Source organism: Bos grunniens, chromosome 28, assembly GCF_055505025.1.
Source record: "Bos grunniens cultivar Pamir isolate PY7600 chromosome 28, Bosgru_T2T1.0, whole genome shotgun sequence".
Lineage (NCBI taxonomy): Eukaryota > Metazoa > Chordata > Mammalia > Artiodactyla > Bovidae > Bos > Bos grunniens.
In genome coordinates, this window is record NC_141192.1 from 12787703 (window position 1) to 12814659 (window position 26957).

Here is a 26957-nt window from a genome sequence, read left to right on the forward strand (position 1 = left end):
ACCCAAAAAAGATGTCCTTTTCATTGTAGGGGACTGGAATGGAAAAATAGGAAGTCAAGAAACACCTGGAGTAATGCAAATTTGGCCTTGGAATACAGAATGAAGCAGGGCAAAGACTAATAGAGTTTTGCCAAGAAAATGCACTGGTCATAGCAAACACCCTTTTCCAACAACACAAGAGAAGACTCTACACATGGACATCACCAGATGGTCAACACCAAAATCAGATTGATTATATTCTTTGCAGCCAAAGATGGAGAAGCTCTATACAGTTAGCAAAAACAAGACCAGGAGCTGACTGTGGCTCAGATCATGAATTCCTTATTACCAAATTCAGACTTAAATTGAAGAAAGTAGGGAAAACCACTAGACCATTCAGATATGACCTAAATCAAATCCCTTATGATTATACAGTGGAAGTGAGAAATAGATTTAAGGGACTAGATCTGATAGAGTGCCTGATGAACTATGGAATGAGGTTCGTGACATTGTACAGCAGACAAGAATCAAGACCATCCCCATGGAAAAGAAATGCAAAAAAGCAAAATGGCTGTCTAGGGAGGCCTTACAAATAGCTGTGAAAAGAAGAGAAGTGAAAAGCAAAGGAGAAAAGGAAAGATACAAGCATCTGAATGCAGAGTTCCAAAGAATAGCAAGAAGAAATAAGAAAGCCTTCTTCAGCGATCAGTGCAAAGAAATAGAGGAAAACAACAGAATGGGAAAGACTAGAGATCTCTTCAAGAAAATTAGAGATACCAAGGGAACATTTCATGCAAAGATGGGCTCGATAAAGGACAGAAATGGTATGGACCTAACAGAAGCAGAAGATATTAAGAAGAGGTGGCAAGAATACACAGAAGAACTGTACAAAAAAGATCTTCACGACCAAGATAATCACGATGGTATGATCACTCACCTAGAGCCAGACATCCTGGAATGTGAAGTCAAGTGGGCCTTAGAAAGCATCACATGAACAAAGCTAGTGGAGGTGATGGAATTCCAGTTGAGCTATTTCAAATCCTGAAAGATGATGCTGTGAAAGTGCTGCACTCAATATGCCAGCAAATTTGAAAACTCAGCAGTGGCCACAGGACTGGAAAAGGTCAGTTTTCATTCCAATCCCAAAGAAAGGCAATGCCAAAGAATGCTCAAACTCCTGCACAATTGCACTCATCTCACACGCTAGTAAAGTAATGCTCAAAATTCTCCAAGCCAGGCTTCAGCAATACGTGAACCGTGAACTTCCAGATGTTCAAGCTGGTTTTAGAAAAGGCAGAGGAACCAGAGATCAAATTGCCAACATCTGCTGGATCATCAAAAAAGCAAGAGAGTTCCAGAAAAACATCTATTTCTGTTTTATTAACTATGCCAAAGCCTTTGACTGTGTGGATCACAATAAACTGTGGGAAATTCTGAAAGAGATGGGAATACCAGACCACCTGATCTGCCTCTTGAGAAATCTGTATGCAGGTCAGGAAGCAACAGTTAGAACTGGACATGGAACAACAGACTGGTTCCAAATAGGAAAAGGAGTACGTCAAGGCTGTATATTGTCACCCTGCTTATTTAACTTATATGCAGAGTACATCAAGAGAAACGCTAGACTGGAAGAAACACAAGCTGGAATCAAGATTGCCGGGAGGCATATCAATAACCTCAGATATGTAGATGACACTACCCTTATGGCAGAAAGTGAAGAGGAACTAAAAAGCCTCTTGATGAAAGTGAAAGTGGAGAGTGAAAAAGTTGGCTTAAAGCTCAACATTCAGAAGACGAAGATCATGGCATCCGGTCCCATCACTTCATGGGAAATAGATGGGGAAACAGTGGAAACAGTGTCAGACTTTATTTTTCTGGGTTCCGAAATCACTGCCGATGGTGACTGCAGCCATGAAATAAAAAGACGCTTACTCCTTGGAAGGAAAGTTATGACCAACCTAGATAGCATATTCAAAAGCAGAAACATTACTTTGCCAACAAAGGTCTGTCTAGTCAAGGCTATGGTTTTTCCTGTGGTCATGTATGGATGTGAGAGTCGGCCTGTGAAGAAGGCTGAGTGCTGAAGAATTGATGCTTTTGAACTGTGGTGTTGGAGAAGACTCTTGAGAGTCCCTTGGACTGCAAGGACATCCAACCAGTCCATCTTAAAGGAGATCAGCCCTGGGATTTCTTTGGAAGGAATGATGCTAAAGCTGAAACTCCAGTACTTTGGCCACCTCATGCAAAGAGTTGACTCATTGGAAAAGACTCTGATGCTGGGAGGGACTGGGGGCAGGAGGAGAAGGGGATGACAGAGGATGAGATGGCTGGATGGCATCACTGACTCTATGGACGTGAGTCTGAGTGAACTCCAGGAGTTGGTGATGGACAGGGAGGCCTGGCGTGCTGCGATTCATGGGGTCGCAAAGAGTCGGACACAACTGAGCGACTGAACTGAACTGAATATTCTATAGGTCCATCCATGTTCCCACGAATGACAGTATTTCATTCTTTTTATGGCCGAGTAATATTCTATTGTATAATATTAATATAATATTTCATTATATATACTATGTTTATATAGTATATATCTTTTTCTTAAGCCACTTGTCTGTTGGTGGCACTTAGGTTGCCTCTATGTCTTGGCTATTAAACTTAGTGCTGCTGTGAATATTAGGGTTCAGGTGCCTTTTTGAGTTAGAGTTTGTCTTTTCTACCCAAGAGTGGGATTGCTGGGTCATCTGGCAGCTCTATTTCTAATTTTTAAAGAAACCTCCCCCCTGTTCTCCATAGTGGCTGTACTAATTTACATTCCTACCAGCAGTGAATGAGGGTTCCCTGTTCTCCACACCCTCTGGAGCATTTATTATTTGCAGACTTTTGATGGTGGCCATTCTGACCAGTGTGAGATGATAGGTCATTGCAGGTTTCATTTGCATTTCCAGGCAGCTCTTTTAAGGACCGTGTTCCCATATTCCTAGAGTTGGGAACTCACTGTAGAGACAGTTACACCTGGAGCTTCTACTCCCCAGTGAAATGTTCCTGACATTGTGGAGAGAATTCACCAGTCCTTGGTGATGATGTCTGATCCCAGGTGGCCCTTAGAAGCAACTCCAATTCCCACTGTCTTCTAACCAGGTGAACCAAATCCCATGGATGAACCAAATCCCGTGGATAAACCAAATCCCCTGACCTGCTGCTCCCTGGGATGGGCATACAAATCATCTCCATCATAACCCCCAGGTCACTTTTCTTTGGTACAACATAGTCTTGTTCGAAAACACAGCTGAGATATGAGTACAGACCTCAAGCTGGCTCTAAGAATTTATTCATACTTTCACCCTCCAGAATAGACCACTTCCACTATTTTCTTCTGTTGAGATGATGCAAGTGTTGTATCTCTGCATTTGGGAAGGCAAGTCTGATGGCAGCAGGTCCCTGTATATGGGGTCTTGGTTTCTCACACAGGTGACCATTCTCCCATTCACACCCCAGGGAACCATTCTCCATCCTCAACACTGCTGGCACCGTGGACCAGATAATTCTTTGTTGTTGGAGACTGTTCCTTGTTTCAAGTATGTTTAGCAGCCCTGGGTTTTACCTACTGGATGCCAGGAGCAACACCCCTCCCCACCAGATGTGACAAGCGAAAGTGCTCCAGTGATGCCAGCCTGCTCAGGATTCCCAGCACATGTCACCCCACCTGGGTCTGGGTCTTTGCTCATGTTCCTACCATCAGGGATGCTTCTCTCCTCCCCAAAAGAGGAGACACCTGATTCTCTTGCCACTGGAATTTTCCCTTCCCTCCCTCTCCCACCAGTATTCCCTCTGAATGGTTCTACAGTAGCTTTGACCGTGTTAGAGTGGTCATTGCTTGCTCATCTGTCTTGAGCTCCTAGGGATCTATGATATGGTCCTAGTCTAGTTTGTAGACCCCATGGCCAGCAGAGTACCTAGCACATGTACTCTGAGTACAAGCCATGTAGCCAACAGCCGACTACGGAGTGTATCCTTGCTTGAGGGCTGGCACACCCTGGTCACTTAGGATGGTCACACATGAATTGGCCCTGATCTTTTCAAGTTGATTAAATAGCTTGCAGTACTATTTCTTGGGGTTGGGGGGGGCAGTCCATATAATAACATTTTATTCTACTCTCTCTGAGGCAGTTCCTTTTTAAAAAATAAATTAAAAAAATTATTTACTTGTTTACTTATGGCTGTGTTGGGTCTTTGCTGCTGCGCAGGCTTCTCCAGTTGCTGAGAGTAGGGGCTACTCTCTAGCTGTGTTGTGGTATCTCATTGCGGTGGCTACTCTTGTTGCAGAGCATGGGCTGTAGAGCACAGCTCAGTAGCTGTGGTGCGTGGGCTCACTTGCCCCATGGTCATGCCCCACGACCAGGATCCCCTGGTCAATCCCAGACCAGGGACTGAACCCATGTCCCCTGCATTGGCAGGCAGATTCTTTACCACTGGACCACCAGGAAGTCCTGAGGCAGTTCTTAACCCTCTTAATTCATGCAGTGTATACATCCTGAATGCACTTTAGGGGGCTGCAGAGTCACTAAAAGTTTTGTGTAGATGCATGAATAGACATTGATTTTTTTCCATCCCTGGGGGCGGGATCCCATAGGTTTCATCAATTTTCCAGATGTAGCCATGAGTTTAAAACTGTTAAGGATAATTATTTTAGTCGAATAACCTAGAGCTAACTATCTAAATATCCACTACTGGCTTGGGGGTTGTGGGGGACACAGGGAGGCACTAGACTCAGACCAGCTGTGAAGCAATAAAAGATGACTTCAGGGCTAAACTGCACAGCACAGATTATCAGTGCAAAGGGGTCCTAGACAGGAGGACCAGTTATAAGGCCAAGTGTCTGCGGAAGACCCTGGGAGGGCCCGTATGCTGTAGGATTGTTGGCTTTCAAGCTCTTTGTTCCAAAACTTGTAGTGACTATGAAGAAAACTGGCCAGTTATCATTATTGGTGATAGCTTCTTTAAAATCAATTCATATGTATCTTGAGAACCTGATCTATACAAAGTTCTGTGCCTATTGCCTGGAGAAAAAGTGCAGCTCTTTAGAGGAAAAAAAGCTTGGTTCCCTATTGGCTCATCTGCGTAGGAGTTTGGGGCTTTGGACAAACACTTGGCCTCTGAGTCTCAGAATTTCATTTGTAAAATAATAAAATCTCCTCTTGTGGAACCCATCCTTATGTCAGGCTCCTTCCATTGAGAAATACCCTTCCCTACATCGGTCATGAGGTTTGAATTGGGGGTTTTCACTGTAACACCCCACACCCCAGGCCAGGCAGACACGCGATGCTTGTTGCATCACAGTCGTCCGTCCTCCTGAGCTCACTGGTGGGAGTGTGGCTGTGACTCAAACTTTGCCAGCTGAAGCCCTTCCCTGGGGTTTTTCCAGTGCGAGAGCCATCTCTGTCCACTTGGGCCAATTTAAATTGAGGTGGTTTTCTGTAACCCAAATGGTATTAATTGTAACAAAGTACCTACATTGTGAGATTTATCAAAGTAGAAATTATATGGAGCAATTAACAAGGTACTACATATTAAAAATATACATGAAAAAACAACAGACAGTAATGTTGCAATCAAAGAAGGATCTCTGTGTAGCCCATGTTTGAATCTGGGCTCCCAAAATGTGTTAGGCAGCCTCTTCCTTTGTGTCTTTACTCACACAGTTTCTCTGCTTGCAATGGCTACCCCTCTTTACCCACCAATAAACTTATGTCAGTTCTACTTATTCTTTTTTTTATTAAAATTTTTAAATTTATTTACTTTTAGCTGCATCCGGTCTTAGTTACAGCACAGCACGTGGGCTCTTGTCATTTCAGTGTGCGAGCTCTCCAGTTGTGGCACTTGGGCTCACTGTTCTGCAGCTTGTGGGATCTTAGTTTCCCTGACCAGGGATCAAACCTGTGTCTCCTGCATTGGAAGGTGGATTCTTAATCACTGGACCGCCAAGGGAGTCCCAGCTGACCTTATTCTCATCTAAAAGCCTATTTTGTCTGATAATAAACAGCCAACTGCTTTCTGTTGGTTAGAATGTGTCTGCTGCAGCTCTCCCCTGTCCTTTACTTTCATCTTTTCTGAATCTTCAAGTTATAGATGTGTTTCTGGGAAATAGCACATTCCTAAATAATTTCAACCCAGTCAGGTGATCTTGTCTTTTAATTGGTTGGTTGAATCTATTTACTGTTATTGTAGTTTTAGATGTTTGAATGTTGTTGTTGTTCAGTCGCTAAGTCATGTCCAACTCTTTGTGACCCCGTGGACTGCTGCACACCAGGCTTCCCTGTCGTTCACTGTCTCTCAGAGTTTGCTCAAACTCATGTCCATTGAGTCGGTGATGACATCCTATCATCTCATTTTCTGTTGCCCGCTTCTCCTCCTACCCTCACTCTTTCCCAGCATCAGGGTCTTTTCCAGTGGTCAGCTCTTTGCATCAGGTGGCCGAAGTATTGAAGTTTCAGCTTCAGCATCAGTCCTTCCAATGAATATTCAGGGTTGATTTCCTTTAGGATTGACTGGTTTGATCTCCTTGCAGTCCTGGAGACTCTCAATGGTCTTCTCCAGCACCACAATTTGAAAGAATCAATTTTTCAGTACTCAGCCTTCCTTATGGTCCAACTCTCACATTCGTACATGACTTCTGGAAAAACTGTAACTGATTATTCAGACCTTTGTCAGCAAAGTAATGTCTCTGCTTTTTAATATGCTGTCTAGGTTGGTCATAGCTTTTCTTCCAAGGAGCAAGTGTCTTTTAATTTCATGGCTGCAGCCGCTATCTGCAGTGATTTTGGAGCCCAAGAAAATAAAACCTGTCAGTGCCTCCACTTTTCCCCCTTCTATTTGCTATGAAGTGATGGGACCAGATGCCATGATCTTAGTTCTTTAATGTTGAGTTTCAAGGCAGCTTTTTCAGACTTCTCTTCACCCTCATCAAGAGGCTCTGTTTGAACACATTCTATCATTTTCTTTTTTTTTTTTCATTTTCTTTTATTATTTCTGTTTGTCCTACTTCATGCTGCTCCCCGCCCCCCCGCACCCGCCACTGTTCCCTTTTCTGTTCTTTGACTTTCACCCCTCTTTGATTTGGGAGCAATCCATTCCATTTTTATTCTTTCAGCTCCTAAAATTTTAACATACTCACCTGACATAATCTCTAACCCTCTTACAGACAGTTTAAGAATTGTGCTGTGCCTAACGCTGATGCACACGCTGCCCAGCATGCTACTGAATCTGGTGTTTTGGTTCCAGCCTGTTTGGTCCGTCCCAAATCGGTCATTAATATTGTTGTCAGTGTTTCTTCCTCATTCCTCCCTTCTGCATTCCATTTCTTGCCCATCCTTCAGAAATTCTTCCGGGGAGACACTGTTGGTGACAGATGCTTTCAGTTCTCATTTGCCTAAAACCCTTTTATTTCAGCCTCACAGTTGAGCTGCCATGTAGATGTGCATTGAGTTCTAGGTTGACAGTCATTTTCACGCAGCCCCCTGAAGCCCTTCCAGTGTTCTGCTGATCCTGGGCTCCGTTTTGCTGTTGAGAGGTCCACTGATTGTCATTCCTCTGTAGGTAAGTTCTCTTTTCTTGCTTGTTGCTTTTCATATTTTACTCTGTGACACTGGTGAATGATGGTTTCGCTACAGAGCATCTCTAGCTGGGTTTTTTATTTATCCTGCCTAGAACATGGGCTACCTGATTTATGAAGTCTTGTTTTCCATTAATCCTCAGTCATTATCTCTTTGCGTCTTCTCTCTCATCATTCTCCATGATCATTTTCTGGAATTCTCATTAGATATCCATGAGAGAAATTCGCCTTTTATCTGCTCTGTCTGCCATGCCAATGCACTTATTTCTATCTTTTTCTTTTGTAAACTGGCTGTTCTTCTCAGATCTACTTTTATTTGCCTAACTCTTACAGTCCCACTGAGTCTAATTGCTATTTATCCTACTCAGTGAGTTTAAAAATTTTAGTGTCTATTAAATCTTTCTCCAGAAGTTTTTTTTGGTTCTTTTCCAGATCCGCTTGGCTTTTGTTCCACTGCATTCCCCTCCCCCTATTTTTCTATTTCTTTCTTTTATACATTTAAATAATTTAAAGTTACTAATTTTATATTCTCTCTGATATTATTCATTTACCAGAAGTTCTTGGCAGCCCTAGCTGATTTTGCTTTCCTTTTATCTATTGACATTTGCTCCTGATGCAGTGGTTTTCCATGGGCTTTGAAATTTTGGATTGTGAGTGAAGCTTTATCTTCAGAAAGCTTTCCCCATCTTGAGTTGAGGATATGTATCTTCTCTTCCAAGTTTTTTATTCTTGTCAGTTAATATACTTTAATGTGTATATTGGGCTTCCCTGGTGGCTCAGCAGTACAGAATCTGCCTGCCAATTCAAGAGACTTGGGTTCAGTCCCTGAGTCAGAAAGATCCCCTAGAGAAAGAAAAGGCAACCCATTCCCGATACAGTCCATGGGATTTCCAGGGTTGCAAAGAGTTGGACACGACTTACTGACTAAACAACAATAACAACCACAGTATGTGTATTAGATGCTCAACCATCTTTATTGATGGTACGGACAACCTACAAAAAGATAAATAAATCTCATTACCCTCCACCTTTTACTGGAAGGGGATTTATTTCTCTACCTCTTTCCCTCTAAGCATTTTTGCTTATGAGTCTGAGATTTTTTTTTTACTATGGTTGAGACATACATTCTTGGGACAAGAGAATGCAGCTCTTGTCTCTCAGAAGAAGAGACACAGGCAGATGTTCTGGAAAGGGGGGAAAGAGGATGGCAGAGTCCTTCAGTCACAGGAGGAGAGACAATATCAAGCAGCGTCAAAGAGGAGTGAACAAGACCACCATCATCTCTGGGTTGAGAGAGGGGAGCAAACACGAGGATAATGTGGCAAGGGACCAGAGGGCTTGGGGGAGGCAGCTCATGGTGTGGAGGCTAGAGACTCGGAGAAGGTGGGAAGAGGTATGTATCGCCACCTTTCCACTTTTATTAATGATGACAGAGGACAGCAGAAGGCCAAGACTTACCGTGTGCCAGGGACTGTGCTAACAGCTTTGTCTGGATTCTTTCCTTTGATCCTCATAACGTCTCATTGAGGGCGCACTTCTATTCTCCCTAATATACAGATGAGGACACTGCCATTGACGAAGCTGAGAAATGCAACCCATACCCCACAGCCAAAGAGAGGAGCGGAGCTGAAATGTGACCCAGCTGTATCCTGCGCCAGAACCGAACATGGGTTGCCATGCCCTTCTCCAGGGAATCTTCCCAACCCAGGGACTGAACTCAGGTCTCCTGCGTTGCAGGCAGATTCTTTAGCATCTGAGCCGCCAGGGAAAGCCACATGGCATGTGGTGGGTGCTTAGTAAATACTTGCCTAGTAAGCAACTCATGTTTTTTCCTTTGTAGAGTTGAGGAGCTGAGCCTTGGAGTGGTGGAATAGCTGTGTTAGGGTGAGGTGCTCTCCTCCCTTCTCCTCCCTGGGCTTTAAAGTCGTCACCGGACCAGCACCCTGGCACTTTCTCTGGTGAGGAGGCTGGGCTGGGGGAGATTTTCGAGAAGCATGTCATCCTGCCGGCTGATACAATGATGAGGAAGGAGTTGCTGCCTGAACACTCCCTAGGCAGGGTGACAGTTTTTAGGTATCAATCATGCTGAGTCCCATTATTATCATCCGTATCTCGGTGATGAGAAGAGACCACATAAGGGAGGGATTCCTCCCTTGTCCCCACCTCCTGCACACACAGCCCAGGCTCACCTTCAACCACTGCAGAACCTGAGACTTGGTAGGGTTGGAATGTCCAAGCTGTGGGCTTTCCTCTGGCCTGTGCTTTGCAGGTAGACCCAGCACCTCAAGTATTTATTCTCCTGGGAAAGGAGAAAACCCAGAGTGACAGGCATTGGGAGGGTGGGGAGTGGTGGGAATGTTCACTGCCAGGATTTCACCACCAAGATTTTGTGCCTTTCCTTTATAAAGGGAATAACTTCTTACTGCAGAAGTCTGGGAGCCCCCTTATTCTACGGCTGCAGGCTGCCTGTGAGGGGAGCACCCAGCAGAGGCCACTGACCCGGCAGCGGCGTGTCTGTCTTCCTTGGGTCTCTGGTCTCCTCATTGTCCTCCCTTTGCCTCCCTCTTCCTGCCTTTCTCTCTCTCTCTCTGTTGCTGTCTCTCCCTCCTTAACTTTTCCTGTCATTTCTTCCCTCTCCTTCTCTGCTCTCCCGATCCCTCCCCCGAGGACGCGCACTTTGCTTTCTGTGAACTTTTCTATCGCTCCTTCTACCTCCCAACGCTCTCTCTCTCCAAAGGCACAGCATGACACCCCATTCCACCTCCTCCCTCACCCCACCATGCCTGAGAAGGTCCTGGCTTGCCTGCAGCCTCAGGGCTCATCCCACAGAGGCTCTTCAAAGCTCCTTGAGCTTACAGTTCATGAAAAGCATCCTGGCTCCAGGGAGAGGCCGAAAAGCTGGGCAGCCAGGTACACCTGCTGAGTTTAAAGTTCCTCACTGGAGAGTGTTTCCTGGGGTACCTGGGATGCCCGGCCCCTGTAGGGTGCCCAGAGGCCCCGATGCTGTGGGGACAAACTCCTGGGTTGCCTACCGTCAGCCCCCGGGGACTTCTGAGGTCCTTTGTGCTCACCCACTGTGGGGACCCCCCTAGCCGTGGGCTCCCAATGCGACAAAGAGCCCCATGGGGCTCAGAGACCCAGATCAGCATTTTAAAGAAAGGTCAGCCAGAAGGGATTGCTGAGACCTGCTGGGAGCAGAGGGGATGATGGCTAGGGAAGTTCGCCAGCCCCAGGCCCCCAGCAGGCCCATCTGCTGCCCAGGTGGCATTTGAGAGGTCAGGAAAGGCACAGATAAGAAAGGAGGAGACTTGGACTCCAACTTCAGCTCAGATGCCAGTGAATGAAGATCCAGGCAGGTTACATAATATCTCCAAGACTCACAGTCCTCCATTTCAAAAGAAAAAGTCAGAGAAAATGGTCTCTAGAATCCTTCCAGCTCTGGCGTTAGGATGGTCCCAGGAGAGGGCTGAGGGCTGAGTGACCTTGAGGCTGCTGTTGTCCACTGATCCCAGGAAGGCCTTGGAACAAATACCAGCAGTGTGTGACTCTGGATGAGGTGGATACGTGACCTTTTGAGCCTCAGTTTCCCCATCTGTGTAGTAAAGTAACACTTACTTATGGGATCCTGTTGGAATTAAAACAAGAGGGAAAGGCCAGGGTTTCTCAAGGATAAGCCACATGGCCCCAGGCAGTACCTAGGCTGACTTTAGCTCATCTTCATCCTGGCACTCAGTGACAAAGTCAGGCCCTGCTCAATCCTTTCTCAAACCCAGTTGCCACAGAGACAGTCAGCATGACTGTAACACATCTCTATCACTCACCAATTTCTCCTTTAATCAAAGGAAGTCCAGGCCTCAGGGTAAGGGCTGGCTGTTGAGAATATCAAGTTCTGATTTGATAACATCGTTTTTATTTATTATGTCTGTTTTTACACTTTCCTTCTATTTATTCTTTATCTCCATGTTCGTATTTTATCTTATTTAAAAATTTTTTATTTCTTATTTAATTTGTCTTCTGCCCATAGTAATGCTGGTTTTCCACGAAGGTCATAGAATATCCTCTTGATATAAATTTGAGTAAGTAAATGCAATCTCTTGGAGACAAATATTAAGTAGTAGTAAAGGCAGTGCGATGCTCTGGTGTAAGCTGTGTAGGTGATCTAAGAGTTGGGGGAAACGTTTGCATAAACCTAGCAACATGTCAAGTGCTTCCTGTGGTCCCTGACCTCTTTGGTGTATTTGTTGTTGTTTTGTTGCTAAATTGTGTCTGACTCTTTGGCGACCCCATGAACTATAAGCTCACCAGGCTCCTCTGTCCAGGGGATTTCCCAGTGGGTAATCATGACTGTTACTGCCCTCAAAGGAAGGGCACGTGCTGCCACACGCCATTTCTCTGCCTGCCATCTCGGCTCCCAAGTTGTGCTGATGACACCTGTGTCCTTGTAGCAAGCCCTTCGGGCAGTGCAGGGATAAATCCTGTTCAGTCTTCAGATTAGTTCTGACTCAAATGGTCTCTCCCATTGAGTTTAATGGAAAGTCTTTCCAATGGGCCCCCAGATTATGAAACCATTGAATGTCTACACTAGTGAGAAAGGGGTTGGAATTCCCATCGGAGCCACTGTACTTTGTTAAACAGAGTATGTTTAACACCACCACCCTTATGGCAGAAAGTGAAGAGGAACTAAAAAGCTTCCTGATGAGAGTGAAAGAGGAGAGTGAAAAAGTTGGCCTAAGGCTCAACATTCAGAAAACGAAGATCATGGCATCTGGTCCCATCACTTCATGGCAAATAGATGGGGAAACAGTGGAAACAGTGTCAGACTTTATTTTTTTGGCCTCCAAAATCACCGCAGATGGTGATGCAGCCATGAAATTAAAAGACACTTACTCTTTGGGAGGAAAGTTACGACCAACCTAGATAGCATATTAAAAAGCAGAGACGTTACTTTGCCAACAAAGGTCCATCTAGTCAAGGCTATGGTTTTTCCAGTGGTCGTGTATGGATGTGAGATTTGGATTGTGAAGAAAGCTTAATGCTGAAGAATTGATGCTTTTGAACTGTGGTGTTGGAGAAGACTCTTGAGAGTCCCTTGGACTGCAAGGAGATCCAACTGGTCCATTCTAAAGGAGATCAGTCCTAGGTGTTCATTGAAAAGACTGATGCTAAAGCAGAAACTCCAATACTTTGGCCACCTCATGCAAAGAGTTGACTCATTGGAAAAGACCCTGATGCTGGGAGGGTTTGGGGGCAGGAGGAGAAGGGGACAACAGAGGATGAGATGGCTGGATGGCATCACTGACTCTATGGACATGAGTTTGAGTGAATTCCGGGAGTTGGTGATGGACAGGGAGGCCTGGCGTGCTGCGATTCATGGGGTCGCAAAGAGTCGGACACGACTGAGCGACTGAACTGAACTGAAACAGAGTATGTATTACCTTATGAAGTAAAAGCCACTTATGCATAGCCACCAATGTGTCTCAGTATAGTGTCACCAAGACAGATCTTCAGAGAAGAGTCAAGAGCAAGTGAAAACAAAAGCTGCAAGTCCATGACTATCCATCACCCAGGAAGTTCCCAAGATGATTAGGGCAGCTTGTGTGTTAACTTTGTTCAACTCACAGATTTCTATTGTGTTACAAGAAGGGGAGAACAAAATGAAATTTATATAGAAGCCAAGGGATGTTTCTTTAAACCTCCCGTCCAGCATAGCGCCTTGCAGGAGGTATATTTCACACAGCATCCTGGGGCTCCCTGGGGCTTTCTGAATGCAAAGATTTAGCCATGTGCCTGGGATTATCTGCCTCTAACAGTCTGGTCTGTCAGACCTGCATAGTGTAAGATATCTTTCTAGAAGTATCTGAAGTATCCAAAGTTTGTGATCTTAAAAGCCCATGTCAGAAGTCTCCAGGGAGGAAGATCTCGGGGGGAGGGGGGCACTCAGTGGATGCCCCCAAACAGCTTCAGCACCTGGATAAGCCAGAGGTCGGTCCTTTCTGTGTTTGGACTGGTAGCCATCTGCACAGTGCTCTCTCTGGATTAGTAGGACAACTGTGCAAAATCCCCCCTGGTGGCAGACTCAAGGACTCAGGTCCCGACCAGTGGTGAGGACCTATGTTGCCTTCTTGTCCCTAACACTATCCCTAGGACAGTGTTTCACATATGCTGAACATCTAACAGCCTTCTGCTGAAACCTGGCAAGCTCCTTCCATAAAGGGGTGTCATGAATTTTCCTCCTGAACTCAGCTTTCAGTTTTCGAAGGCTTGTTTCCTTAACAGCTTATTTTCTTTAACTCCTAGGATATTGCTAGATTGGAGTTTTGTCTTATTTTCTTTGTTTTTGCAAAAATGTTGCAAAAGCAGAATTTCTTGGTTTCACACAGATAGCCTTACCTCTCATTAAAATACCATGGTTTATAATTTGTTAGGCCATTAAATTATTATCTCACCTTTGGGAAGCAGGAAGTTTGGCAAGTGTGGGATAGATACTAAAGTTGAAGAAGGGATGTGACTTCAAGGGCGCCAGTTGTCACTGTGAAACAAAGGGATCCTGCTTTGGATAATGTTATGCTAAAAGCAGACACCAACAGTGTAAGTCAAAATTAGAAGTCAATGAAAGCCACAGAGATGTCTGACTTTTGACTCATTTCTCCTTATTTCTCAAGAGGGTTTGTAAGTGGGAAGGATGGTCTCCACGTTGTTTTTTTTTTTTTTTTTTTTGCCAAAGTGGCAAGAGTTTCTAAGGCAGAGGCGGGATTAAATCCCTTGATTTTTCTGCACAGTCCACCCCTTTTATTTTTATATATCTGTATTTTTTTCTTTTTCTTTTGGCCATACCTTGCAGCATGCGGGATCTTAGTTCTCTGACCAGGGATTGAACCTGTGCCCCCTCCACTGGAAGCGCAGAGTACTAACCACTGGACTGTCAGGGAAGTTCCTCCACCCCTTTTATAATGTAGTCTGTAGAGGGCCTTGGAGCACAAGCGATAAGGAGTTGAGTTTTAGACTTGATCTTGAAACAGAGCCTGAACCAGAGCTTTCACAAAGATCTAATCAGGGACCTTCTATGAAGAGGACGAGAAAGTCTATCAGTCTGAGAGTCAGAAGAACAAGTGAGGAGTCCTGAGGACGACCTCTTTCCTTTGGGGTCTTCTTTTTCCCACTGTGAAAATGGGTGGATGAATGTTTGCCCTGCCTATGTCCCAGAGACAAGGTCCACAGTACTGGTGTTCTGGTGGGGTGACGCTGCTCGCAGAGATGAAAGGGAGGTAGGGATTTCTAAAAGTCGAATGGGATGAAAGTGCAAGACGGGTTCTAAGCAGGGCAGGGCCCGTGAGCTGGGCCTCCCTTGCCCCAGTCATGGATGCAGTTTAGGGAACGAAGGCTGCATTCTTTGGTTGGCGCTGGGGCCAATGATTGAGGAAGGTATGGTGGGACCATAGACACTATGTTCCTCAGAGCCATTGGCTTTGATGTGTTAGAAGAGGGCAGAATTTTCCATGCGTTCTTTGTCCTAGCCCCCAGATTTTTCACTTGGAACTGGCTGATATAAAGCCCCTATGTGGGGCAAGGCTGGGAAGTAGCTCACAGGTAGGTTGGCTTGGACTTGCACCCATCTGGAAGACAGGCACTGGGTCTATGATATAAGAATGCCCATAGAAATCTTCAGGGCATCTTTTTGACTTGTATGAATCACTGACAAAGCTTTAGGATTTATTTAAAAAGATGAAGTTTTGGAATAACCTAAATGTCAGCAGTAGGCCATCAAATAGAATATTATTCAATTCTTTTTTAAAAAAATGTTTTCTTGTAATTAAGACACATTGGGGAAATTCTGTGTTCCATGGCCCTCAGACTCACACTTGCACCTCATCAGTCACATATCAGTCTAACTCCACCCTGTACCCCAAATCTCTGCTGTCATTAAGAACTGAAAACTTCAGAGGGCAGATTTGCAGCTGCAATGCATAATACAGAACACTTCATGAAAAAACAAAGTATTTTCTATGATATTTAATGACACAGAGGAGAATGCTTACAATGTAATGTTAATGGAAAATAGAGTAAAAATTAGATGTTCGATCTAACCGTAATTTTGCAAAAATACACACCCAAGAAAACGTTTGAAAGAAATATGTAAAAATATTAATAATGGTTACCTGTTGATCATTCTAGGTGAATTTTATATTATTTTATGAAACTTTAGGAGTCTGAGTTATTCTTATAAGTAGAAAAAGATACTTATAGTAAAGTAGAAAAAAACATTTATAGTAAACAAACCCTTCAAAGCTTGCTGTCTGAGTCCCTCTCTCCATCCTGGGGACCAGTGCTCCCTGTTGGTATTCAAAGGCCCTTAAGTATGGCGCTGCCGTGGTCCTATTCCTTTGTTATAAATCACAAAGAGATAAATTCCTCCGAAAGTACATTCTTTCTTGTGATGACTCAAGAGATTTAAGCCTCAGTTTCCTTGCCTGTAAAATGGGAGCATAGCCACTGTCTGTTCTGATGCTACAAAGAGATTATAAAGACTAAGGTATGGTTTTTCCTGTGGTCATGTATGGATGTGAGAGTTGGACTGTGAAGAAAGCTGAGCGCCGAAGAATTGATGCTTTTGAACTGTGGTATTGGAGAAGACTCTTGAGAGTCCCTTGGACTGCAAGGAGATCCTGCCACTCCATCCTAAGGAGATCAGTCCTGTGTGTTCATTGGAAGGACTGATGCTGAAGCTGAAACTCCAATACTCTGGCCACCTCATGCGAAGAGTTGACTCATTGGAAAAGACTCTGATGCTGGGAGGAATTGGGGGCAGGAGGAGAAGGGGACGACAGAGGATGAGATGGCTGGATGGCATCACTGACTCGATGGACATGAGTTTGGATGAACTCTGGGAGTTGGTGATGGACAGGGAGGCCTGGCGTGCTGCGATTCATGGGGTCGCAAAGAGTCGGACGCAACTGAGCGACTGAACTGAACTGAATTGAACTGCAGGAAGGTAAGTTAAATAGTATTTTAACACAATGGTAATTTAAGGAGTGATGGGTTACCTGGTTGGTGGCTAAGACAGTAAAGAATCTGCCTTCAATGCAGGAGACCTGGGTTCAATCCCTGGGTCAGGAAGATCCCCTGGAGAAGGGAATAGCTACCCATTGAAATACTCTTGCCTGGAGAATTCCATGGACAGAGAAGCCCGGTGGGCTACAGTTCATGGGGTCACAAAGAGTCGGACATGACTAACACTTTTCCAGTAGTAGTTACAGCTTAGAAATCATGGTAACAATGTAAGCTCTGTTAGCAACTTTATCACAGCAGTGTATATGCTGCTAGGACTGACAGATGGATAATTAATATTATTGTGGTTGTATATTTTTACAGCTGCAGTTTTCTCTTTGGAATTTTCATATCTTAAATTTCTATTTTAATAAGCCCCCTTTTCGAACTGAAACAAAATAATGTCATGTGCTGCCAGAAAGAGCCACCAGAGGGCGCTAAATCCCTTACAGAACCCATCTGACTTCTCTGGAGCAGAATCACTCAGATTTACATGGAGAGTATGGGAAGTGGGTCTAGGCCTGAAAAAAATGAAATCCAACGTACATTCATTATGATGTTGGGTCTACATTTAAGTAAATAAGCTTCTTTGTTCTCTTTGGCTATTACTTTAGTTTCTCTGTCTTTTTAGTTTGTTTATTCACTTTTATTTATTTTAAATCAGTTGGGATTGTTCAGATTTGAATAATTTAGAAACGTGAAGCCCCGACTTGCTTTGAAAGCTTCCATGGACACATGCTCACACATGAAGAGGCTGCCCTCCTCACTGAGAAGTTTATAAATGTGATGAGAAATGAATAGGTGGTTTGTATTGTTTTCAGAACGGAGGAGGTTGGAATTTCTACTTTTGCAAAGACTCTTCCTTCTTGTGCAGTGGCCCTCAATTCCAAGCCTGCAGAAATACCTACAAGAGGTGGAATGCACTGGGGCAATTTGTAGGTGCTACTCTGTAGCCCTCGCATTCCTGAGGCTGTCCCAGGGAGCAGGAAGGCAGGGAGCAGGTGTGCATGTCAGGGTTCAGAGGGCCCATCACCCCCAGAGTGGTCCTGCCATGCCGTGGAACCTGTTCATGCCCAGTTGTCGGGGGCCACATGGGCTGCTGTGTAATGGCTGCGGCAGAGGGCAGAGGCATTGCGCCTCAGTTCTTAACCCAGCTGATGGGCCGTGGGATGCAGCACAGAAGTGTGGGTCACGGAGCGACAATTTTGTCCACATTCCCCCCACAACACACACACACACACACACACACACACAGGGACTGGCTTAGGGTTCAGAAGCTCTGATCTGAGTTTGGCTGTTTGTTTTTGGGTCACAGTTTTACTTTCAGAATGGGAGAGGTTGAAATTCTACTTGTGTAAAGGATTTTCATTCTCGTTCATTGGCCCTCAATTCCCAGCCTGCAGACACAGCTACAAGGGGTGAAACACACACAGAGACCTGTATGTTGTCTTTTTCATCCCTACACACAGTCCTTTGAGGTAAGCAGGGCAGTTCCTGTTGCTATTCCAATTCACAAATGAGAAAACACAATGAATGAAGGGGTACTTGAGGTTCCCTTTAAGTGTGAGGTCTAAACTGGTGGGGCCAGGTGCCAGGTTTTCTGAAATCTGTGCCTGGTAAGGCAGTAGTGCGAGAGCTGAGCTGCGGCCCGATGAGGGCTGTTTCTGGTGGACGCTGGTGGATGGAGGCACTCTTTCATTTGGTGCCCACCAGTCAGGAGGTGGTCGGAGAAGGCAATGTAACCCCACTCCAGTACTTTTGCCTGGAAAATCCCATGGATGGAGGAGCCTGGTAGGCTGCAGTCCATGGGGTCCCTAAGAGTCGGACATGACTGAGCGGCTTCACTTTCACTTTTCACTTTCACGCATTGGAGAAGGAAATGGCAACCCATTCCAGTGTTCTTGCCTGGAGAATCCCAGGGACAGGGGAGCCTCGTGGGCTGCCCTGGGGGTTGCACAGAGTCGGACACAACTGAAGCGACTTAGCAGCAGTAGCAGCAGCAGTCAGCAGGTGGTGAGGGCTGGAGATTGTAGGAAGAACAGGATCTTGACTTTGATGGGGAGCATCTCTGAGGATCCTGCCTAGTCTAGGTTCTGCGTTGCCTAATACAGAAATTTCGAAAAGCTTTAATCAGCACAGGGATGACAAGTGATGAAAGAAGCAGAGGAGATGATGTCTCAGGGGCCTCCCAGCACCCTCTGGAAGGATGATGAGATGATGAAGGTGATGATGGAGGAGAAACCCAGTGAGGATTCTGCAGTTGGGGTGACAGAAGTCACAGCAACTGGTGGCCTTTTGCTCCTCGCCCCCCGGATGGTGTCAGAGGGGAACCCAGACTATGGGGAAAGTCCAGCAAGGCCTGGAGGGGATTCATTGGTTTGTAGAAGCTTAATTATGTGAGGAAAGGGAATCCATCCTGGGGGTTTCATATTCCACTGGGGAGATAGTTCTATCCTTTGCTGCTCTTTTCATCCTCATGTGTTTTGCTTTTAAATTTCAAATCTAAAATTTGAGGAAAGTCCTTAACTTTACTGGTACGCTGAGACCCAGAGGCAGCAAAGTATAGCCACTTAGAAGGCTAATACTGGGTTGGCCAAAAAGTTCGTTTGGGTTTGGAAAAACCCAAACGAACTTTTTGGCCAACCCAATAAATCAAGGACCCTCTGGGCTGTGACCACCTTCCTGCACATCCCCACAGCATTTCTGGGGCTGACGCCCTCAACCCAGTGCTGGAAAGGACCCAGGGCCTCTGCATGCACAGGACTGGTGCAACAGGAATGTGTTCAGAGTGGTTTCTGAACACAGAGAACTTTTCTAATGGATGTGGGTCCCAAGCCCAATAAGTGTGTTCTGAATAGAGCAGGGAAGGAAGCTTCAAACACTCCCTTGAACCTCGCTGCCCAGCTTGCCCTCTCTTGCCCCAGCCCTGCATCCTAGGGCCTCCAAGGGCAAGGGGAGGGGCTGAGCTCTGATTGAAACAGCACAGGCCTATACCGTGAAAGATGCTAACTTGGCCTTCAGGACAGGAAGGGCTGAAAGGAACCTGAGAATTCCAATTAAGCTTAAACTAATGAGCTGGAAACTTTGGGGAAACCACTGTGGGCAATGAGGGGAGAGTGTGATCATCTCACTTTTAATTAGCGCTGGAAAAACCTGTGGTCCAGCTAGTAGCAGGAGGAAGGGCAGTGTCCAGAGGGAGCGTCAGAGGAGGATTCCCCTGGTGGTAAGGCACAGAGGCTGTTGAACAAACCCGGATGCCTTCTTCATCTCTAAGTGGGGAGAAGGGAAGATCCTAAGTGGGGAGAGGTGGCCTTGAACTGAACCTGAGCTGCGCTCCTCACACGATGGAGGCTGAGGCTGGATAAACACAGAGTGACTTTAGGGAACTCTGTTGTCTCTAGGAGCTGGCACTGTCCCTGAGACCAGGTCTCCCAGGCCCATCTCTGGCTACTTTCTTAGGCAGCCTCTGTCGCTTAATAAGGAAAAGGCAACAAACAAACAAACAAACACTACCATCTGCTGCTATCAAAGGGCACAGACCACCGCCAGGCCCGGCACGGGGGATTGGGGCACCTAGGAGGGCAACAGGGAAGAGCCTGTAGGGATGGATAGGGGTTGATCGAGGGTGTGTATCCTGGAGAAGGGTCCTCCTCACTCCCGAAGCCCGAGAATCTTGGGGCGTCCGGCCTGTGCAATCAACAGCTGGTTACTTCTCCCCTCCCCACCGGGGTCTGCTTTGGGGAAATTGGCCTGCCACGGGCGCCCGACGGTCCTCCTCGGGCGCGCCAGGGCGCTCGGCTGGGGGCGCAGCACCTTGGAGAGAGGTGTCGGGTCCTGCGCCTGGGTTTGGGGCTCTGTACCCTTCGCACTGGGACTCAGGGGTGCGTGCCAGGCCGCCGCCAAGGGGTCTGCCGGCCCCCTGCCCAGCCCGGAGCTGAGGCAAGCCAGCGTGGCGAGCCTCCTCCCCTCCCGCCTCGGGCGGCCTGAGCCCGCGCCGGCTCCAGTTGCTGCAGCTGCTGTTGCTGGCGGCTGCGGGGAGCGCGCAGAAGAGGCTCGGGAGGCGAGGACGGGGACGAGGAGGAGCCTGAGCAAGCGGGGAGGAAGATCGAACGAAGGCCGAGGAGGCTCAGTGTCGTGGCGACGCGGCTCGGGGATCCCGGGAGCATGGGCTAGCGGCATCGGCGGCGGGCCAGGCGCGGTGAACCTGCCGCGGCCCGACGCACACCCGGGCGGAGAGCGAGAGCCGAGCGCAGCCGGGAGAGGAGGGGCTGGCGCGCGGGTGCCCGGGAGGGGGCTGATGAGACGTTATTAACGAGTTGCCACCTAATAAGCCCAGAGCGGCGGGCTAGCTGCCCGAGCGGCGTGCGGGGAGGGGTCCCGGGCCGGAGCGCGGCGCACACGCGTGGCGCACGGCGGGCGGCGCGGCGCGGCGCCGAGGGCACCCGGGCCGGCGCGCAGAGCCGGGGCGGGCCCGGGGGCGGCGCAGACCCCGGGCGCCGGCGGCCCGCGGCGCCCCCTCGCTCTCGGCGCTCGGGGCCGGCGCAGCCCGGGACGAGCGGGGCGCGGGCCTGGGAGGGGATCTGCCCGCGCGCTCCGTCCCCCTCCCCCCCGGACGGGCGGGCGGCCGGGGGGAGGGAGGGCGGGCGGCGGCCCGCTGTATATATCTCCGCGCACCCCGCCAGGTCGCGCACAGCGCCCCGAGCCCAGGCGCCTCCCCGCCCCCTTCTCGCGCTCCGCGGCGGCAGCAGTAGCAGCAATATGGCTGTTGATGGGTGTTCGGGGTGGTGCCGGCGGCGGGAGGAGCTCCCCCGAGCCCCTGCGCCGGCTGCCCGTTGCTAGCTATGGCAAATGGTGGCGGCGGCGGCGGCGGCGGCGGCGGAGGCAGCAGTCTTAGAATGAGCAGCAATATCCACGCGAACCATCTCAGCCTAGACGCGTCCTCCTCCTCCTCTTCTTCCTCCTCCTCCTCTTCCTCGTCGTCCTCGGTCCACGAGCCCAAGATGGATGCGCTCATCATCCCGGTGACCATGGAGGTGCCGTGCGACAGCCGGGGCCAACGCATGTGGTGGGCTTTCCTGGCCTCCTCCATGGTGACTTTCTTCGGCGGCCTCTTCATCATCTTGCTCTGGAGGACGCTCAAGTACCTGTGGACCGTTTGCTGCCACTGCGGGGGCAAAACGAAGGTAACGCGCGCCCCGGGCGCCTCCTCCCTGCGCCAGCCCCGCCGCTTCTCGGCGTCCCCTGCAGCCCACCTCCTTGCTCCTCAGCGCGCCGTGCCTCCCTCCATCCTTGCCTGCCTGCCCCTCGCCGTCTTCCCTTCCCTCCGCTCTCCCGGCGCCCGCCAATTGGGGCAGCGGCCGGCGCACCGAGGGTGAGGAATTGCCCCCAGCGGATGCGCTCCGGGACGCGGACGCCCCATCCCGACCTTTTAATTTATTATAGGGTTGTTTGCGGCAGCGGCTGGGGCCGAGACGGGGTACGCGCGCCGCTCGGGGGCCCGTGGTGCGGAGTTAGGGAGAGCCGACCCGGCGGGCACCGAACAAGCTGGGGGCCGTGGGTGAGCTTTCCGCGCGGCTCACCTGCCCGGGCTGGGCTCCTTGTGGTGGGCGAGGGGGAGCACGTCAACTCGCACTTTAGAAACCTGTTGGGGAGGTGAGTCCGTGGAATCAGAAAAGGAAAATCCTATAGGCAGGGAGGACATCTTTTGGAACTAGGGAATCCCAAGGGAGGAACATGACCAGAGGGCGTGGGGCACCTGGAGGGGCGAGAGAAAGTTGGGGAGTAGCATCCCACTTTTAGAGACAATCGGCGGAGGCTGCCGCTTTAGGAATGTAGCGAGGTGGCAAGCCTGACATCCCCTCCCTCTGTGACTCTTAGATATTATCCTGGAACTGACCCTCTCTCCAAGTTCTTCGGCATCTGTGTTCTCGCCCCCAGGCCACCGCCTTTAGGTCCGCGAAAATGCCACCGACAGCGTGGCGCTGGAGCCGGGGGTGGACCACCGAGAGCCGGCCAAGGCCGCGGTGCTCACGCGAGCCTCCTCCCCGACGTTGTTGAGGTGGCTGGATGTTGGCTATTCCTGGCGCAGAGACGCCCACCAGCACCCGGGCTCACTACACCTTATGCGCGGTTGCTAGGCTGACTGCCTGGTCTGTCGCGTCGTGTCCCTAGAGATGTCCTCTCTCCACCGCCCCCCCCTCCCCCGCACTGGCTGAAGGTGCGGGGGACAGCTTTTCATAGAAAACTGCAGGATAAAAAAAGAAAGAACTGGAAAAAAAAAAGAGTGACCGGGCTGCTTTCTGTTTAGATCACTTTTTAATCTAGGGGTCTAACCAGTGCTAGCGTGTTCAGAGGGAGGGGGGATCAGAGAGGGACAGCGAACCGTGCATGGTAGAAGCAGATCTCACGTCTTTTCTAATAAAGTTAGTCCGAGGACCCCTCAAACTTCCACAGGGCACGGCAACTTGTAGCAGCCTCCTTAATTGCTTCTGAGAGGGAGTAGGTAAGACAGGGGCTATGTATGACACACGAGGGTGAAAGGAAGCTCTGGCGTTCTCTCCTGATCATTAATTATACATCCTGTCGGGTACTGGGGCTCAGCTGTGTTTTGTGGCAGCACATTTGTGTTTTGGAAAATACTGATGTGTTGGAAATAAGGGAGAAAAATAAAAGCCATCATCCGATCCTTCCTCCTACTTCTCTGAGACCTCCAGATGTTAGCCAGCCAGTTTTCTCTGGAGATACCTTCTTGGCCATAGCGGTTTCTCCTTACTTGTCAGGGTGGAAGACCTCCCACATTCCAGAGAAGCCAGCAGGTTACACAGGATCCTAACCCTGGGACCCCCCTAGACCTGGCCCCTTGCCCAGCCCTCCTGACTGGGCGCCTGTTCATGTTGTCCTTGTTGTTTAGTTGGTAAGTTGTGTTGGACTCTCTTCCAGTGACCCCATGGACTGTAGCCCACCAGGCTCCTCTGTCCATGGGATTTCCTAGGCAAGAATACTGGAGTGGGTTGCCATTTCCTTCTCCAGGGGATCTTCCGGATCCAGGGATAGAACCCGCATCTCCTGCATTGCAGGCAGAGTCTTTACCCCTGAGCCACCTAGGAAACCCACGCTTATTCATAGAGTCTTCTTATTCACACATTCCCTCTCCTCTGCCTCCCCAGCAGTCTTCAGTCTGGGAATGTTTTTCCTTTACGGAGATTCTGTGACTACCCTTGGGGGGCGGGGCGAGGAGAAAAGAGTCGTACAAATCTCAAATGTTTTCTAGACTGATTTTAGTGAACTTTTAAATGACCTCTTATCTTTCAGGAACTGGGCAGGCTTGATCATACTGAGAACTTTTCTTTCAGTGAGTGAAAATAAGTTTCAGTGTTTTTGTGATCCTGGGGTTTTAAACGCAGCTTCTGAAGTCTTTTTACTGTAGGAGGTTCATCAGTGCTATGGCAGTGCCTGTGGTGACATGCGGATTGGATATTTCACGTAGAGTCTCTTTCCTAAATGATGACCAAGCATAACTTCTGTAAGTTTTCTCAAGAAAATCGTTTTTTGGCAACAATCATTTAAAAAGAACAACCCCCTTATATCAAGCTATATTTTGAAGCTCCAGTACATGCCAAGTTGACATAACCGGAAGTGTCTACAAAGAATCAGCCTGGAACGAGAGATGCTTGCAGTTGATTGGGAAGATGTGAGGCCAGTATAGAATGAGATAGGGTTACTTTTTGTGTCTTCAGAGTCCTTTTTAAAAACATGCCTAGGATCACTGCCCCTTGATTTGCTCAATTAAACAAGTGTGTGTAGCCATCTCATTTTGCCCAATAGTAGTTACTTGGGCCTTTTATAAACTTTTCTTTCTACCCTTGAGGTCTGTATTTTTACTGCAGTCTCTCTCTGTTTTTTCTTTTTTTTTTTGTCCTTCATTCTTTTTGCTTTCCAAGTATTTAGTAGTTGTCAAGATGCCGTTCAGAAGAATGCATTTGGCTTCACTTTGGAATAATTATTTTAGTGCTGGGTTTCCCAAGCAAACCAAGGCTGCTTTTCCTTACTATTCTACCAGCCCTCAGATATGTTCACCCTCATCCTGATTTAGCCCCAAGGTGGTCTGACCTGGAGCTAGGGTCTTTTTCACATCTGAAACTCTAGGGGAATAAGCTTCAGCTGGAGCTCTGGAATTACAGCATTTGGCCTCTGGGACTATACCATCCTTTTCGATCAAAGGAGCCCGAAACTGGGTGTACATCAAGAGGCATCTCATCCTTAGTCCCTCTGACCTCTGAATCTCAAATTGTGAATGACTTCACTGTTCTGAAAAGAATGGCACGTGGGCTTCTTTAGGGAACAAAAGACAAAAAAGAATCCCGTTTTCTCGCTGTTTGGAACTTGGGCACAGTCATTCCGGTATTATAGTCTTTGCTGTATTTTTTCACCTCATGGTCTTTTTCTCTGATGGGTTTCATCAGAGCCCTCCATTCACTTGGCTGTGACGTTTCCAGGTTGAAGCCAGCCGCAGACTGTAGTGAACAAGGAGCTGCTCTGGCAGCCTCGATAAGGGTGTGACCTTGAAGGCGTGGTTTTAGTCTCTCTGGTCTCTTTCCTGCTGTGTGAAATATGGGGTTGAATTCTGTGAGTGCTACTGCCCCTTCCTGCCCTGGGACCCAGTGGAGGATAGTAGAAGGAGTTGGCGATCTATGGGTAAAGTGTCTAGCTCAGGACACATTTTGTAATTCTCCAGCTTCAGAGTGCTTGTGTGTCTTTATTTCCACCTTCTGCTCTTCCTCCAGCCCGCAGGCTGCTTTGCTTTAAATGCCTGGGGAAATTGAGGCCAGTTTCCTACAATGGTGTGGTTTGCTGGGAGGGGCCTCGCGTGGCCAGGCATAGACTCATCCTTTTCTCTGTGCAAGCCATCCTCCTCGGAGAAGTTTGTGTTCGATCAAGTCTGGTCTGCATGTAATGAATTATGGAGGTATTGTCTTCATGGCTGTGTCTGAGAAAACAACACGTTTTCTCTGTCAGGCTCGTGACTAATATAAACATCAGATCCCATTACGGCTTGGTGATTACCCAGGGTCTGGCCTGGCACGTCCAATCAGGGCTGGAGCTTCGGAGCCTCAGAATTCTTGATTCCAGATTGGCCCTGGTGCCTCATCTCATCCTGGAGATCGGCGGCACTGGATGACCTTCAGATGCTCCGCTTTGATGGCATCACTTAAGGTGGCCTTGGAGAAGCGCTCAGGTCCCAGGCACCAGGGAGCTGCAGGTGACCTTCCTTGTCCTGAGAGCTTTTTCTCCTTGTTCCTGGCTCTCCCTGTGGAAATGCACGCTTCCGTAGAGACACTGCAGTCAGACAGACCCGAGTACAGATCGTGGAGCCCACGCTTGTTACCTGGGCATCTGTGGCTGGCAGCCCAGTTAAGCTGTTTGTCTTCACCTGTAAGAAGAGCGTGATGATGCTTCCTTTGTAGGTTTCTTATAAGGAGGGACAGTACTGGGTATATACCACCCAGGAAATGCCTGTTACTTAGCAGGCCTGTTAGTAGGAGATCTCATGGCTTCACAAGACGGCGAGTTTAAAATTTTCTCCTTAAGTCCTTGAACTTTTGACCCTGGAAGGGCTCTAACTACAACAAATAGAAGTTTGAACCAAAAGGGACCTCTAGACCCTGAAGTTGATTGTCCTTGGATCTGAGACTGAGATTTGGACTCATGACTCTTGGCTGCTGCTAGTCTGGCAGGTGGGGGAGGGGCAGCCTGGGAAGGCTCCTGGACGTGGATGTGGATGTGGAGAAGAGCTTGGCAGTTGGCTAGTGCTTTGATGGTGGGGAAGAGAGTGGATGAGCCTCGTCATCGTGCGGCTCCAGGAGCTGCAGACCTAGTGCAAGTGAAAGGTTTGGTGGCCATGCATGGCTGTCTAATGTCCCTTGAGAAGGGATGAATTCCACCCCTGTTATCCCCAGTCCAGTGCTCACAGACCTGTTCCCCTGAGGCTGTGACAGTTTCCCCACCAGGGTGCCCTCTCCCCAGACCAGCTCTACCCTGGTGGTCCCCAGAGCGGTATTTCCTCCAGTGTGTTCTGTGGAGCACATGCCCTTGCATTTACCTTGTGAAACAAAATTGAAAGTCAAGACACAGCTTACTTTCTGACATAGCTGACATAGCTGCGGGCCCTTGGAGAGTCAAATCACAGGTTGGGAGAAGTTCCACGGGAGAATTGGGTAAACTACCCTTGGCCATACTCACTTTGAGCAGCTCAGCTTAGGTGTCAGGGTCACTGGGTAGCATCCCAGAGTCAGCCTGTGACCTTGGGTAAGGACTTTGCCACTTT

At 48.2% G+C, this 26957-nt stretch overlaps 1 protein-coding gene across 16 annotated transcripts in view; it reads left to right on the forward strand.

The window, feature by feature from the left end:
* The first annotated feature begins 21321 nt into the window (after positions 1–21321).
* Positions 21322–26957, forward strand: part of KCNMA1 (potassium calcium-activated channel subfamily M alpha 1) — a 779939-nt gene continuing 774303 nt past the window's right edge. For 15 of the 16 annotated variants that reach the window (XR_015156775.1, XR_015156776.1, XM_086381835.1 and 12 more), the window contains exon 1: positions 21322–21816. Coding sequence is in view for 14 of the 16 variants with exons in the window: in XM_086381835.1 (XP_086237961.1) it covers positions 21475–21816 (342 nt within the window). In the remaining 2 variants the exon portion in view is untranslated. The remainder of the gene's footprint in view (positions 21817–26957) is intronic. The other variant, XM_086381838.1, reaches the window with a different exon arrangement.